The sequence below is a fragment of the Lucilia sericata genome, unplaced genomic scaffold, assembly GCF_015586225.1.
Source record: "Lucilia sericata isolate MDLA Ls3-8-SP2 unplaced genomic scaffold, ASM1558622v1 Contig000076F_arrow, whole genome shotgun sequence".
Lineage (NCBI taxonomy): Eukaryota > Metazoa > Arthropoda > Insecta > Diptera > Calliphoridae > Lucilia > Lucilia sericata.
In genome coordinates this window covers 307,189-323,314 of record NW_023994109.1, presented here as the reverse complement: position 1 = coordinate 323,314, position 16,126 = coordinate 307,189, and the positions used below count along the sequence as shown (strand labels likewise).

General features: G+C 29.7%; 1 protein-coding gene across 2 annotated transcripts in view; it reads left to right on the top strand.

Moving 5' to 3' along the window:
* Positions 1-15,314, top strand: part of LOC119616500 — a 49,711-nt gene extending 34,397 nt beyond the window's left edge. The window contains exons 3-6 of one of the 2 annotated variants that reach the window (XM_037972868.1): positions 13,861-14,287; positions 14,370-14,548; positions 14,606-14,760; positions 14,861-15,314. In XM_037972868.1, the coding sequence (XP_037828796.1) occupies positions 13,861-14,287; positions 14,370-14,548; positions 14,606-14,760; positions 14,861-15,036 (937 nt within the window). In that variant the 3' untranslated portion in view covers positions 15,037-15,314. Of the gene's footprint in view, positions 1-13,860; positions 14,288-14,369; positions 14,549-14,605; positions 14,791-14,860 lie in introns of both variants that reach the window. The other variant, XM_037972869.1, reaches the window with a different exon arrangement.
* Positions 15,315-16,126: the final 812 nt, after the last annotated feature.

Genomic DNA, 16,126 nt, shown 5'->3' with positions numbered 1-16,126 from the left:
TTTTCCCAACAAGAAAAACCTTTGAAATTAAGTTAATATTAATTTAAAATCATATTTAATTTTGAAACATTGAACATTGGTCTAGAAATATGTACACAATTTATGGCAAAAATTCAAATCTCGCAATTACATTTTTGCTATTTTGTTAAAGTAAACATTTAAACTAAAGACGAAGAAACAAGACGAAAAGTTAAATATAAACAAGTTAAAGTGCTGTATTTATACCCTACCCTAGTGGGGAGCGTATATTGGGTTTGTGCTGATGTTTGTAACGCACAATAATATTGGTCCTATACCCACCTTAAAGTATACCAATCGGCACAGAATCATTTTCTGGGTCGATTTAGCTATGTCCATCCGTCTGTCCGTCCGTCCATGTAATCCTTGTAATCAAACTACAGGTCGCAATTTTGAAGATAATTCAATGAAATTTGGTACATGATCTTCTATTGTCCCAGGGACGAAGCCTATTGAAAATGGTTAAGATTGTTCCATTACTTCACCTAGCCCCCATACAACTGAACCCCCCAATAGGGCTTGTAAACCTTGTAATCAAACTACAAGTCGCAATTTTGGAGATAATTCAATGAAATTTGGCACATGATCTTTTATGGTACCGTAGACAAAGTCTATTGAAAATGGTTAACATCGGTCCATTATTTCACCTAGCCTCCATAAGACTGAACCCCCCGAATAGGGCTTTTAAACTTTGTAATCAAACTACAGGTCGCAATTTTGGAGATAATTCAATGAAATTTGGCACATGATCTTTTATGGTACCGTAAACAAAGCCTGTTGGAAATGGTTTACATCGGTTCATTATTTCACCTAGCCCCAATACAACTGAACCCGCCGAATAGGGCTTTTTTAAGTTCATAATTATGTTTAATATACTCATATCTCGACAAAAAGCTGCAAAAACCAAGTTCTATACAAGATTTGATGACCCTCACGAATTCCATAATAATAGGTCCTCATATGACCCTAGCCCTTATGAAAAGCCCCCATCAAAATTTCACTTAAATGTCCACAATTTTATTCAAAAATAAACGGCTTAAGTATGTATATCTGAGGCAAGGTACAATTCAATTTAAATGCTTTATTATGGCAAATAAATCACATTATATTTTTGTCAAAGGTGTAGGGTATTATATGGTCGGCCTCGCCCGACTATAATTTCTTACATGTTTTAGATATTGATGAATTGTTAAATCGTTCATCATCATAATTTAGATATCATTTAGTAATTTCTATGTATATGGAACTAATTTTGATCGGGTCCATAACAATTATTGGCCGATAAGAGAATGATTTGTATATACAAAACATATTCCTGTCGAATTTTACCCCGATATCGTTATAATCAATTATATCATTTAAGTGATTTTCGAACGATTACTTTATATGAGAGCTGTGACCAATTATTGGAAATCCGAACAAAATTTCGCGAATGATTTATCGATTCACAAAATATATTCATACCGTATTTTATCTGGATATACATATGTACATATTTATTAGGCTTCATGTGATATTTTTGAAATTGTGATATCATACTTTTTTTTAAAGTTTTCGGTCTGTAATAATATTGGCGTACATATTTTGTTAAAATTCCAACTTCTTTATTTGCATATCTTAAAAAAATAGTATTAATAATATTTATTTGTTGTAATCCCCCTAGGGGTTATGATGTTAATAATGTTAATTTGAGGGTTAATAATTTCCCGTCTAACAATGGTTTTTTATCATCACCTCCAAATTTATTAAAATAAATGTTCCATTGTTTACGAATTGCAAAATGTGTAGGGTTGCTATAAGAAGTTGTGAGTTGGTTGTACGAAAGATAAAAATGTTTCGCTATTTTTGCAAGTTCTACAAACGTAGAATGCTTGTCGTACAACATTATTCTATTTTACTCTTCATTTTGTGGTGATCGCAGAACAATTAACATAGTGTGTGCGTAAAAAACAATAAAAAATGCTAAAATGCGCAATTTTATTTTATAAAAATAATAAAAATTTTTTTATTATAAAAAACAAGTAAGAAATTATAGTCGGGCGAGGCCGACCATATAATACCTTACACCTTTGACAAAAATATAATGTGATTTAGTTGCCATAAAGCATTTAAATTGAATTGTACCTTGCCTCAGATATACATACTTAAGCCGTTTATTGTTGAATAAAATTGTGGACATTTAAGTAAAATTTTGATGGGGTTTTTTTATAGGGGCTAGGGTCATATGAGGACCTATTATTATGGATTTCGTGAGGGTCATCAAATCTTGTATAGAACTTGGTTTTTGCAGCTTTTTGTCGAGATATGAGTATATTAAACATAATTATGAACTTAAAAGCCCTATTCGGCGGGTTTGATTACAAAGTTTAAAAGCCCTATTGGGGGGTTCAGTCGTATGGGGGCTAGGTGAAATAATGGACTGATGTTAACCATTTTCAATAGACTTTGTCTACGGTACCATAAAAGATAATGTGCCAAATTTCATTGAATTATCTCCAAAATTGCGACCTGTAGTTTGATTACAAAGTTTAAAAGCCCTATTCGGGGGTTCAGTTGTATGGGGGCTAGGTGAAATAATGGACCGATGTTAACCATTTTCAATAGGATTCGTTAACGGTAACATAGAAGATCATGTGCCAAATTTCATTGAATTATCTTCAAAATTGCGACCTGTAGCTTGATTACAAATTTTAAAAGCCCTATTCGGGGGGTTCAGTCTTATGGAGGCTAGGTGAAATAATGGTGTTATTAACCATTTAATGTTAACCATTTTCAATAGACTTTGTCTACGGTACCATAAAAGATCATGTGCCAAATTTCATTGAATTATCTCCAAAATTGCGACTTGTAGTTTGATTACAAGGTTTACAAGCCCTATTGGGGGGTTCAGTTGTATGGGGGCTAGGTGAAATAATGGAACGATCTTAACCATTTTCAATGGGCTTCGTCCCTGGGATAATAGAAGATCATGTACCAAATTTCATTGAATTATCTTCAAAATTGCGACCTGTAGTTTGATTACAAGGTTTACATGGACGGACGGACAGACGGACGGAAATAGCTAAATCGACTCAGAAAATGATTCTGAGCCGATTGGTATACTTTAAGGTGGGTATAGGACCAATATTATTGTGCGTTACAAACATCAGCACAAACCCAATATACCCTCCCCACTGAAGTGGTGTAGGGTATAATAAGAAAAATTTTATAATTAAATTGCAATTATATGCACACGCTACCACCTTCATTCAAAAATTATTTTTACAAAATAAAGTTGTATTAGGTTAGGTTAGGTTGATAGGAGGATGTATACTACATCAAATCCGCAGAAATACACCTAAGCCACTATCGGGCCTGTTGTGCGCTCCAATTCATGAAAAAAAATTGTTCACTGAATGTATTAATTTTCCATGTTCAGAAACTCAGTTTCCTGGACGTAATTCTTAAGAATCTTCCAATCAGTGTTGGTTAAGAATGTTATTTCCGGAATAACATCACTTACAAGATACTTGGATCTAACTTCGACGAATGCCTGACAGTGGCAAAGAAAGTGCTCCAGAGCTTCAATGTCCTCTCCATATGCTCTACATTCGTCTGAATCCGCACGTCCAATTTAAGAAATTGTTTTCAAAATTATAACATTTGTGTGCAATATATGCTACTTGATTGTAAGCGAAGTTGTTTAAAAGGTCGCATCGTGTATGCCGTGCATAATGATAAATTTTGGGACTTATAGCTTTCGTGGTTTTCCTAATATAGCGTTCTAAAGTTTAAAATCTGAAAATTTTAAGTTTCATGATATCTAAAGGGTTAATGATAGCATTTTTGTTTTTGGTCCATTTTTCTAAGCAAAAAGCATACTTTAATTATGCGCAAACACTTAAATGAGGAACAGTGTTGATAATTTAGTAATTTCATGCCTAAATTTAGCATTTTCAATCTCGTTTAGCCACCAAAAAATTAACTTTGTCATTAGTTCTCCACCACCATCAGTGTGATTCAAAATTTAAAACAACTCCGAAAAAATAAGCATTTTTTACACATTCTGATGTAATTTTCACGAAAACTATACAATATAATTGCATGAAAATCATCATACATTCGTTTCTACACGAGAGCTTCACCACTGCTGAAAATTGGCGGAATCGAATATTGAATATTTTTCTGATCGGTCCTTAATTGGTCATAGCTCCCATACAAGGTTCCCTCTCGAAAATCACTTAAACGCACATAACTCATTACCAAATAGTGATATCCATAAAAAAAATTTCTCATAAATACTATTTTTGTACACAGAAATGTTATTTCAAAATTTTTTCACGATCGGTTCATATTTGGTCATAGCTCCCATAAGTTAAACGCACATAACTCATTACTAAATATTGATATCGATACATTTAGCACAAATATTTTTTTCACGATCGGTCCATATTTGGTCATAGCTCCCATACATGGTCACCTCCAAAAAATCTCTTGAATGCACAATATTCATTACCAAATAATGCTTTATAGATACAGAATTTAGCCAAAATTTTGTCTTTATATACATTAATGTTACTGTGGAATTTTTTACGATCGGAACTTAATTGGTCATAGCTCCCATACAAGGTCATCTTACGAAAATCTCTTAAACGCACATTACTGATTACCAAATAAAGATATTGATACAAAATTTTGCACAAATGTTAGTTTTGTATACAAAAATTATATTTTAAGATTTTTTCACGATCATAATATGGGTGCGATAGGTCCCATACAAGGTTCCCTTCCGAAAATCACTTAAACACACATTACGTATTACTAAATTACGATATAGATACAAAATTTGACTGAAATATAGCTTTTATATACAGAAATATATAATTGGGTTTGTGCTGATGTTTGTAACGTACAATAATATTGGTCCTATACCCACTTTAAAGTATACCAATCGGGTTAGGATCATTTTCTGAATCGAACGAAGTCTACTGAAAATCGTTAAGATCGGTCCATTATTTCACCTATCCCCCATACGACTGAACCTCCGAATAGGGTTCTTAAGTTCATAATTATGTTTAATATACTCGTATCTCGACAAAAAGCTGCAAAACCAAGTTCTATACTAGACTTGATGACCCCCATGAATTTTATAATTATAGGGTCTCATTTGATCATAGCTCCTATACAAAGCCCCAAAATTTGACTTAAATATCCACAATTTTATTCAACAATAAATGGCTTAAGTATATCTGAGGCAAGGTACAATTCAATTTAAATGCTTTATTTTGAAAATTAAATCACACTTTATTTTTGTAACATGCGACGAATTTTTCGGAACGAATTTTCGTCCTCGGATATAGAACACACTAAAGTATATGAAAATACGTACAATCAGTGCGTATGATGAAATTCGTCATACGTAACGAACTGTGAGATATGTTTATTTCTATTTCATACGCAGACGAACGACGAATAAATTGGAGTAGTGTGACCCTCTTACATTTTGGTTTTAGATTTTTTTGTAAATTAAGTAATTTTTTTTTTGTTTAAGGTGTGCTTTCTTTTATGTTTATGGTATATAAACTAAGCTAACGCAATCTTTTATAAATATAATTTTCATTCAATATTAAAATAAAAAAATATTTAAAAATTTTTTAAAATAAAATATTTTTTGTTTTAGATATGTATATGGTCACACCAATCAGTATGTAAACAAAAATTCATTTGAAAATTTATAAATTGTTATTAATTTCGTGTAGTTTGTTTAAAAATATGTTGAAAATATTATTTGTTGCGATTTTATATTACAGGAAGTGCCGCGAAAATTCCGAAAAAAAGAAGACATTTTAAAACAATTCGCAATACGGAATGATTTTTTGTGTTTTAGTCGACGAATATACACAACGAATCATTGGCAAGCAATTCGTTGTGTTGGACCAAATTGGTCGTTCGTCCCAATTGTGCGTATACCATACATGTTTTTAAATAAAAAACTCAGAAAATATAACATCGTCAATAAATTCGTATTAAACTGAACATATTGAGAAAATCTCGATTTGTGATCACACTCATATGTATTTCTTAAGCTGCTTACACACTATGAGAGAAGTCGTTAGATTTTTATTTCATACTACCAAAACAAAATTAAATGAAAATTGGTATGATTATCAAAAAAATCAAATAGAAAATATATTTTGTTTCTACACTATCAGATTTGAAATAAAATGAAACTTCAATTTGAAAAAATTTAAGGAAAAAACATAAATTTTCACTTTGTTTCTGTTTTTATTTGAAATTTGTTTCTGTTTTTATTTTTTTTTTCTTTGTTTAAATAAAAATAAAACGATAAAATCCAATTGTTTTGAAATATTTCAAAAAAATTTAAAAATTCATACGATTTTAAATTTTCCATCCGTATTTTCAGTAAGTTTTATTACATTTTGTAACTACACTATAATATTTTTAATTTTATTTGAAAATTTTGACATGTCGTTTTATTGAATATTATAGTGTGTAGCCAGCTTTACTAAATATGACTCATATCATTCAGGAAATAATGAGTTAAAAAAATTTAATATTAACAAGTAAGAGTGCTTTATTCGGCTGAACCGAATCTTAAATACCCTCCACCAGCTACTTTTATATTAATAGTTTTTTAATTGATCAAATATTTGTGGAAATAAGTTTTCTCACATTTTTAGTAGAAAAACCCCACGATTTAAATAGCTTAAATCAGTTACAATTGTAAGATTTATTAAACATTTTCTTTTTAATTTTTATAGCGCCCTAAAATATGCTTTAATATTTTGTTTAATAATTTGCATGTGTGTGAAAGATTTAAGGTAATTCAAATATATTGTTATACACAAATTGTTTATACTAAACAAATTTTACTAAAGATAATGCAACTAGTTAAATACGGTTAAAGTGGTTTTCGGTGGCTATGTCCAATTATAGACCGATCGTAAAAAGTTCGTACAGTAACAATTTTGTATATAAAAGCTCTATTCAGTCAAATTCTGTATCTATATCGTTATTTGGTAATAAGTTATGCGTGTTTAAGAGATTTTTGGAAGAAGTCCTTGTATGGCAGCTATGACCAATTACACTATTCAAAAAATTTTGGGTCTTCGAATCTTTCCCGAACAAGACCAACGGGAAATGAAAATAGACAATTAATAGACCCAATTCCCCAAAGACGTTTAAAAAGTTAGCTCTTATTATTAATTTATAGGCATTTAAACTTAGCTTTTTTCAGTAAAATTTTCTCATATGTAATATGAAAAAAATTGAGCATGACCCTCTTTGATTTTGACGAAATTCGGTACACACCTTCTTTTCATACATAAAAAAATTTTAACTTCTCCAAATTCGTCTACAAATTCGTTACGGTTTTGATTTTAACGAGGTTCAAAGTTCATATTTCTAACCATTTTTCTAAAAAGAATTAAATTTGTTATTGTATATCGTCACCTGAAATGCAAAAAGGCGTAACAACCAAAAATTTGAAAATCGATTTTTTAATTGAAAATGGTCCACTACATCGAAATATATGTTTTCGCAAATTTTTAGAACTTTATTGTCAAAAACACCAATTTTATTAACATGAAATTCAAAAGGGCGTAACAACAAATTAGTCATTTCCATAAGACAGAATTTCCTAAAAAGCAACAAAATAGACAATACCTGGAGTCACATTTATATTCAAACATGTTTATTGATGTTAGGATATAATACATGGAATAAAGTGACATTTTTATAACAACAATAGTTTTAATTTTATTTAGTTTTTTGTCTCTCCTGTAAAATTTTGAAAAGTGTTGTTACGCCCTTTTGCATTTCAGGTGACGATATATTCTAACATATTTATCCGATTTTAATCATTTTAGACTGTAATTAATGCCAATGTGTTATAGTTTGACAATACTTTATTTTAAATATTATTGTTTTAATGTAGGGATAATCATATCAAAAAATTACCTTGAGTAAAGGATATCTTAAAAACGGTATCTCCCATTTTCATAATTCCCTTATTAAAATTTGTTTATAATATCAACAACAACATATAAAAAATCAGAGTTGGACCATGAAGGGATCCATAGAAAATCTAATTTTAGTAAACTAATCCATTTTACTTCCGTACAAATATTAAAATGTTTAATTTTATTTTTTGATAAATCAAAAAAAAAAAAAAATGGAACATTTCTAGTAGAGTATATACCAAAAATAGAAAGGAAATTAAAACCCACAAAGTATAAACATTAATAAATTTAAATAATTGTTTAATTTATATATTGACTTATTTCATTGGATTACATACATATAAAATACATATAGGGGAAAATTTTTCACAAAATTGCAAAACTTTAAATGCCTGTAAATTAAAAACTAAAATAACCCTTCGGGGATTTTAGTCTACTGATGGTCTACTTTCATTTTCCGTTTGTCTCATTCGGGAAAGATTTTCTTGTTGCACAGTGTTATGGACCGATCATAAAAAAATTTCACAGTAACAAAGGCAAAATTTATAATTTCTATATCTATGTATATCGTGATTTGGTAATGAGCAATGTTCATTTAAGTTATTTTCGTAAGGGTATCTTGTCATAGCTACTATGACTAAGTATGGACCAATCGAAAAAATAAATTCACAGTAACATTTCTCAAGATAAAAGCACCCTGCCAGCAACTCAACTAACTTTAAATGCATTAAAAGCCGACTTTTTCATCAACTAGTTATGGTTGATTCTTGGATTATTTTTAATAATCCAACTGACTATTTTAACATGGCGATGTCCTACGCAGTAGGACTCTGCATGACTTTTCAACTAGCTTAAAGTTAGTTACTAAAAAATTAGCTTAAAGGTAATTCTTTATTAACTAACTTAAAGTTAGTTGCAGAAAAGTCAAGTAATAGGTTTCTTTTGTATTCCCTACTGTATTAATTAATTACATTTTAATTAAATATATTTAAAATTTAACTACTAGTTATCTAAATTACATTTCGCTTTAATACAAGTTATGATATTAGTTCGTTAAAATTAATAGATATCAGTTTTCTGCAGGGGAACTAATAATAACACCGGTATCCATAAAATTATGAATGATTTGTTCATTATTTCCATGATTCCCATTGATCCAAATCTAAAATAAATTTTAAAATGTTATGTGTAAAGTTAACTGTTAATGTATTATATTTACAGTATTAATCAGCAGAATTTAGAATTTAGGGACCGAGTTTTGAAATATTTAACCTTTCATAATTAATTTTTCCAATTTACTGACTCTAATTTCACAACGTATACAAGAAAATGACAAAAATGTAAAACAAAATTCCAATTATAAAGAAACATGAGAAAAGATGTCGAAACAAAATGCTCTCCAGATAATTTTGGGGTACTCCCGCATTATATGATAGTTAGCTTGTAGCTAGTCTTTAAAAGTCGGTTGTTTACGTTAATTAATACCAAATTTTGGAACATTTCTGCATTACATTGTTGTTCGTTTATAGTCAGTCTACTAAAGTTAACAAATAAAATCATAATAATAGAGAAACAAGAGAAAACATGTTGAAATACAATTAATTCTCTCCAGATAATTTTGAGGCACTTCTGCATTATATTATATTTAGCTTGTAGTTAGTATTTAAAAGTCGGTTCTTTACGTTGCCAAATACAAAATTTCGGGACAGCTCTGCATTACATTGTAGTTAGCTTATAGTCAGTCTGTAAAAGTAAACTAGAAGTGAATTTTTCTCGTAGTCGACTACAAAATTGCTGGCAGGGCATTGTCAAATTTTACATGGATAATATTACATTGCATAAAAGTAATATTTGTGCTACATTTTGTATGGATATCAATGTTTGGTAATGTTTTTCTGAAGGGGACCTTGTATGGGAGCTATGTGGACCGATCGGAAAAAAATTTACAGTAACATTTCTGTTTATAAAAGCAGTATTTGTGCAAAATTTTTTATGAATATCTTAATTTAGCAATGAGTTATCTGCGTTTAAGTGAAAATCACCTTGTATGGGAGCTATGACTAAATAAGGACCGATTTTAAAATAACATTTCTGAGTACAAAAGAAATATTTGTATAAATATTTCGAAATGAGTTATGTGGTATACATGTATACATATTTCTGTATATAAAAGCCATATTCTTTTCATTTTGTATTGTATCTTAATTTAGAAATTAGTTATGTGCTTTTAAGTGATTTTCGGGAAGGGACCTTGGATGGGAGCTATGACCAAATATGGACCCATCGTGAAAAAATTTCAAAATAACATTTCTGTATACAAATGATTTCATTATTTTATAATGAATATGTACGTATAAATGATTTTCTGAAGGGGACCTTGTATGGGAGCTATGACCAATTATGGACCGATCCAGAAATTTTTTCTCTGGATGAATTCTACTGATATAAAACTATAACTTATAAAATTTTGTGAAGATATCGACATTCGAACGGAAGTTATTAACAATAAACTCATTTTCCGGGAATATGTACATTTGTATGGGAGGTATATGAAATTGTGGACCGATTTCGTCAATTTTCAACAGGAATAAATCTCTTGTATAAAAACAAATGTGTGACGATTGTCATGGAATTATATTGAACAGTTTTTGTGAAAATTACATTAGAACATGTAAGAAAATCTTAATTTTTTCGGAATTTTTTCAAATTTTAATTCATAAATTTTTCCGATGTGAACCGATTTTGCTCATTTTCAATACCAAACTGTCTAGGACAATAGTAAATATTTTGGGTGAATTAACGTAAGAGTGTTTTATACAGACAGACAGACAGACGGACGGACATAGCTAGATCGACTCAGAATTTCATAAGGTCCAAGAATATTTAGACTTTGTTGGGTCTCAGATGAATATTTCTGGGTGTTACACACCGAATGATAAAGTAATATATACTCTCTATCACCACTGACGGTGGTGGAGGGTATAATAAATAAATAAATTTTAAATATAAATATTAATAACTGCGTTTGTAGTTTTTCATTTCGTGATCCTGTGTCCTTTTTAGAGGACTTCAAAGTTTTAAAAAGAACATTTTTCAAAACATATTTAAAAATACTTCTACTGATCAAACAAAATTTAATGTCAAGGGAACAAGAAGAGTTGGCAAATATAGTATTTTAAAATATTTTTTGAAAATGCACTTTTCAAAACTTTGAAGTTCTTTAAAAAGAACGAAATGAAAAACTAAAAACTCGTTTTTCTCCATTAAATTTCTAGTTTCAGATGTATATCATCCGGTTCGTGTCTAATTTAGAGTGTCGGACGATGATATATACGTGTATGTATTTTACGAAATATTTAACGAAATTTAGATTTATTCAGATTTACACTTTAGCATTTCATGCCCAAGTTTAACCATCTCCATTGGGCGCTTTAACTAGCAAACAAAATTAACTGAGTACTCAAAAGCAACTTTTGAGGATTTAATTTAATCACTAATCGTTCACCTAAAGATTGGTCTTAAGTGATTTGCGTTTTTGATTTTTTAGATTTTACCTACAAAGTAAGACATTAAATTACACTTAAATTTTTGAACATAAAGCCTACATTTTGTACGGAAATCAGTATTTGGTAAAGGTATTTTCAGACTACAATACTGAGTATTAACACACTTCAAATTAAAAATATTATGAAAATAATTCGCATTTTCAAAAAATCAATCCGAAAAATACATTTTATGTTTACACTATAACATTTGTAATATTTTTTATCCAATTTTCAATTATTTATGCACTTTTCGTTCTTATTTTTAATGTATTTTACACTTTTTGTTTGTTTTTTATTGTATTTATAAAATACATACCGAATACGTTTGAAAATAAAAAGTTTTTGAATTGTTTTAAAAAATTTTTGAATACCGACCGTATGCCAAAAAAATCAGTAATATTTTTGAAAATCAAATTACAAATTATATTTAGACTAGTAAATTGTATTATGATACAAATATTTTTGACAAGTATTAATACTCAGTATTGTAGTCTGAAAATACCTTAATGAGAATGTGCGCTTAAGTTATTTTCGGGAGAGGACTTTGCATGGGAGCTATGACAAAACTATATATGTGAGAAATTGTGTAAGAATGTCATTATTTGGTAATGAGTAATGTGCGTTAAGTGATTTTCTAAAGGGGAGCTTTAATGATTCAGAAATTTTTTTCATTATATGAACTCTATTTATATAAAACTTAAATTTGTGAAATTTTGTAAAAGTTATTAACAAGAGAAAGAGTTATTAACAATAAATTTTTCAGGAACTTTTCAACAAACATCAAGTTTTCATAGAGAAAGAAATCTATAATGATATTCATGGAAACATATTGCATAGTTTTTGTGAAAATTGCATGAAAATGTGAAAAGAACTTAATTTTTCGGAGTTTTTTACATTTTGACTTATAACTTTTCACGATGTGAAAATATGGTCCGATTTTTGTCGTAGTTTAAACTGACTTATGCAAAATTTAATTAAGATCATTATTATTAACGTATTTGTGAATGATTTTAACATTATTTTGGAAGGACCCTTGCATGGGAGGTACCCCTAGGGACTATTCGATTTCAACAATTTTTGATATTTAGCTTTTCTACATAAATCTAGCCTAGTGTGCAAAAATTGTAATATCATAGAAGCACTCCTTCTACTTTTTGGAATAAAATGTCTGTCAAATTAAGTTCATATATCCTTAAATTTCCTATAGAATCCCATAATCAGTGTTTTGGTCACGTTGGAATTTTAACAAAATAAGTACGCCAATATTATTATAGATCGAAAAGCTTTCAAAAATGGTATGATATCACAATTTCAAAAATATCGCGTGAAGCCTAATGTACTTGTAATGTGTAATGGAGCCCTAACAAATTTCAATTACTTATAATTGGAGTATATTACCAATTTTAATTACTTGTAATTATAAGTGAGTTATTACCAATTACAATTATGTTCATACATATAATTGAGATATCAATTACATGTAATTGTAGTAGAAAACAGTTCAATTAGATTTAAATAATTAAGAACAAATAAGAGTGTTATATTCGACTATGCCGAATCTTATACACCCCCCATCAAACCGTATATCGTAAACATTGGGTTGATATTTGAAATAGGGCTTAAGTCAATTATGCACAATTCTCTTTCGGATAAACCAAATATTAATTTTTAAAAGCAACTTTTAAACCATAAAAATATGTATATGAGCGGTACGGTCAAGTATAAAATTCGGTAGAGAGATTTTGGCTTCTAAGAAACTTACTTCTGCAAGTCGAATTTCATAGCTATACTCTCATTTTTAAGCCAGTAATGTGCCTTATATGGGTCGTAGGGACAATTATGGACCGATTCTCATAAAATTCCGTAGATAGATTTTTGCTCGTTTGAAACTTACTTATGTCGAATTTCAGCGCTATACTCGTATTTTCAAGCCAGTAGTGAGCGTTAAAGTAATTTTCTGAAGGGGACCTTATATGGGGGGTAGGTTCAATTATGGACCGATCCTCATAAAATTTGAGAGAATTTGGCTTATATAAAATTTATTTATGTCAAATTTCATCGATATACTCGCATTTCTAAAACAGTTATGACTGTTTGGGTATAAAAAGGTAATATGTAGTAATTTATACTAAAAATTTAATGAATAATTCCGAAGTTACTTTTTTATCAAGAACAATTGTAATTGAAGTATTGTCAATTATAAGTGATTGCAATTAGTGATAATTTAATTACAAGTAATTATTAAATATATAATTGGCACCCACCAAGTCTGCCAGATATACTTAATGTAATTGAACTTATTATATTATTTAAGTGTTTCTCTATTTTATCTGCAGCACTGCTAAATCAAAATGCAATTTGGAGATCCCAAAGCCCTTTAAAGACGGTGATATAGGCTTATGGCGTATAATTAATTACGAATCCAGTACGCCAACCGGTTGTCTGTTTTATGTTGGAAAAAATAAACAAGATATTATATTATCGGAACTTTCCAAACTGAATGACGTTAAAACAATTAAAGTCTATGAACCAGAAAATGGTGAAGGCAAAATCGATGAATTATCTTGTTCTTTACCATTTGTCGTTTACGACTGCTACTTAAAGAGCCCAAATAATACCATATATTTCCCCGATGGCATACGCTTTGACCGTCAACGTTTTTTCGGAAAGTGTGGATTTTACAATTTGCCAGTTATAGCCGGAATATGGACATGTGGTTCTCGTGGACGAGATTATGATAAAGAAGTTATTCAAAATATTGAGGTGAATAGTGGATACTTTTTGTAAAGATAAAATACTTAGATTAATAATAAATAATATTTCGACTTTTCTATAATTATTCTAGGTTGTTGTGAAATCTAAATTTGGAGAAACCTTAACTCAAGAATTAAAAGCTAAACGAGGCGATACAGTGGAGCTGATGTGTAAAAGTCCTTTTGAAGAACCTATTTCACATTGTGCCTTTATTGATCCACAAGGTGGAGTCCATTTAGTAGGCACAACTAACAGCATCAAGTCGAAGGGGTACGACATTGAAACAAATATTTTATAAAGATTGTTCAATTCAAAATATTTTCTTAGACATATTCAATATTATGGTCGTGGAATAAATCAAGGTGAATGCGGCATAAAGATTACCGATACCAATCGTGATGACTATGGTCAATGGAAATGTCAATTTATTATATATTCTGGAAGATTGCAGTCATCATTTGTAATGGAACTAAAGGAATCTGGTAGGCTCCGTTTCAAAAGAAAACTTTAAGGTTTTTATATCCAACATTTGACAAGCTTAAATATTTTTAACCATTGCATTATTTTTTTGCTCGTTTTTAGAATCTGCTTATGCAACATCTGTTGGACTTGGGGTAGGACTAACAGTTATTATAGTCTTAATATTGGGTGTAATAATTGGAACGATATTCTACCGTAGGAGAAATTTAAGTGCTCGTCATAATTTTGCCTCCGCTGATCCATTAGAATTACAAGCAAGATCCGTAACACCATCATAAAAATTACTTAATAACTGACATTGTACATACTCATACTTACATATGAAGGGCTTATTGCAGTAACTCGATATGCCAAAAAAATAAAATTTTGAGTAAATCGACATTAAAGTTAAAAAAATTCTCAAAAAAATGGTTTATTTAAATTTGTACTTTAAACACTCTAAATAATCATATCAGGTCGATAATTATCTTATGCCAATAGATGGATATCGTAAATAAAGTGGAAACCACTGTTTTAGCAAAAAATTGTGGCTCATCAAGTTATTGCCTAACAATAATTAAATTTTTTTTATTTTCAAAAAACAAGTTATAGTACATTTTCTAAGTGGCTTATCATGTTCTTTCAACAAAAAAATATATACACTCCCGCTCACTTAAATAGGTTCACTGTTTTGTTTACATTCAAATTGATTTTTTGCAAAAAAAATAATGGACTAATTAAAATTTTAATTAATACCATGATGTCTTATATATCACTAGATAGGCAAACATTAGTTCAATATTTAAAACCGATTTTTTTTCTAAAATTCTACGTTTTTGAACAATATTTGTTTGGCTCATTTGAATAGGTTCGTCATCTTTAATTGACAAAAACAACAACAGATTGCATTTTTCATGAAACTTTTTTATTTTTATAAACATTTTTACAAGGTTTTAGAAAAGATTTACTAAGGAACATATCCGCCGTTACTTGATATAACTCCGAAAATTCGAAGTGATAAAGAGTTATAAAGGTTCTTAAGTAATGGCAAGGAAATTTCGGTCCAAGCCTTTTTAGTTCCTTCAATTTAGGCTTCTTTTGTGTCATACTGTCTGCCCGACCTATACACATTACGAGAAAGAATATCCGAAACCTTTTCAATAATAAATATGTGAGAAGATTATGGAGGCCACTCCAAAATTTTTACATTCTGGCTTCGAATCCACTCTTTTACAGCCCTGGCGATATGGATCGGGGCATTATATTTTTGAAATATCCACGGTAATGGTTCAAAGATATCCGAAAATGTGAAAAAAAACTGTTTCCAGTATGGCATTACAATTATTAGAATTCTTACTAGATGAAAGAAATTTAAGCTCACATGTTTCA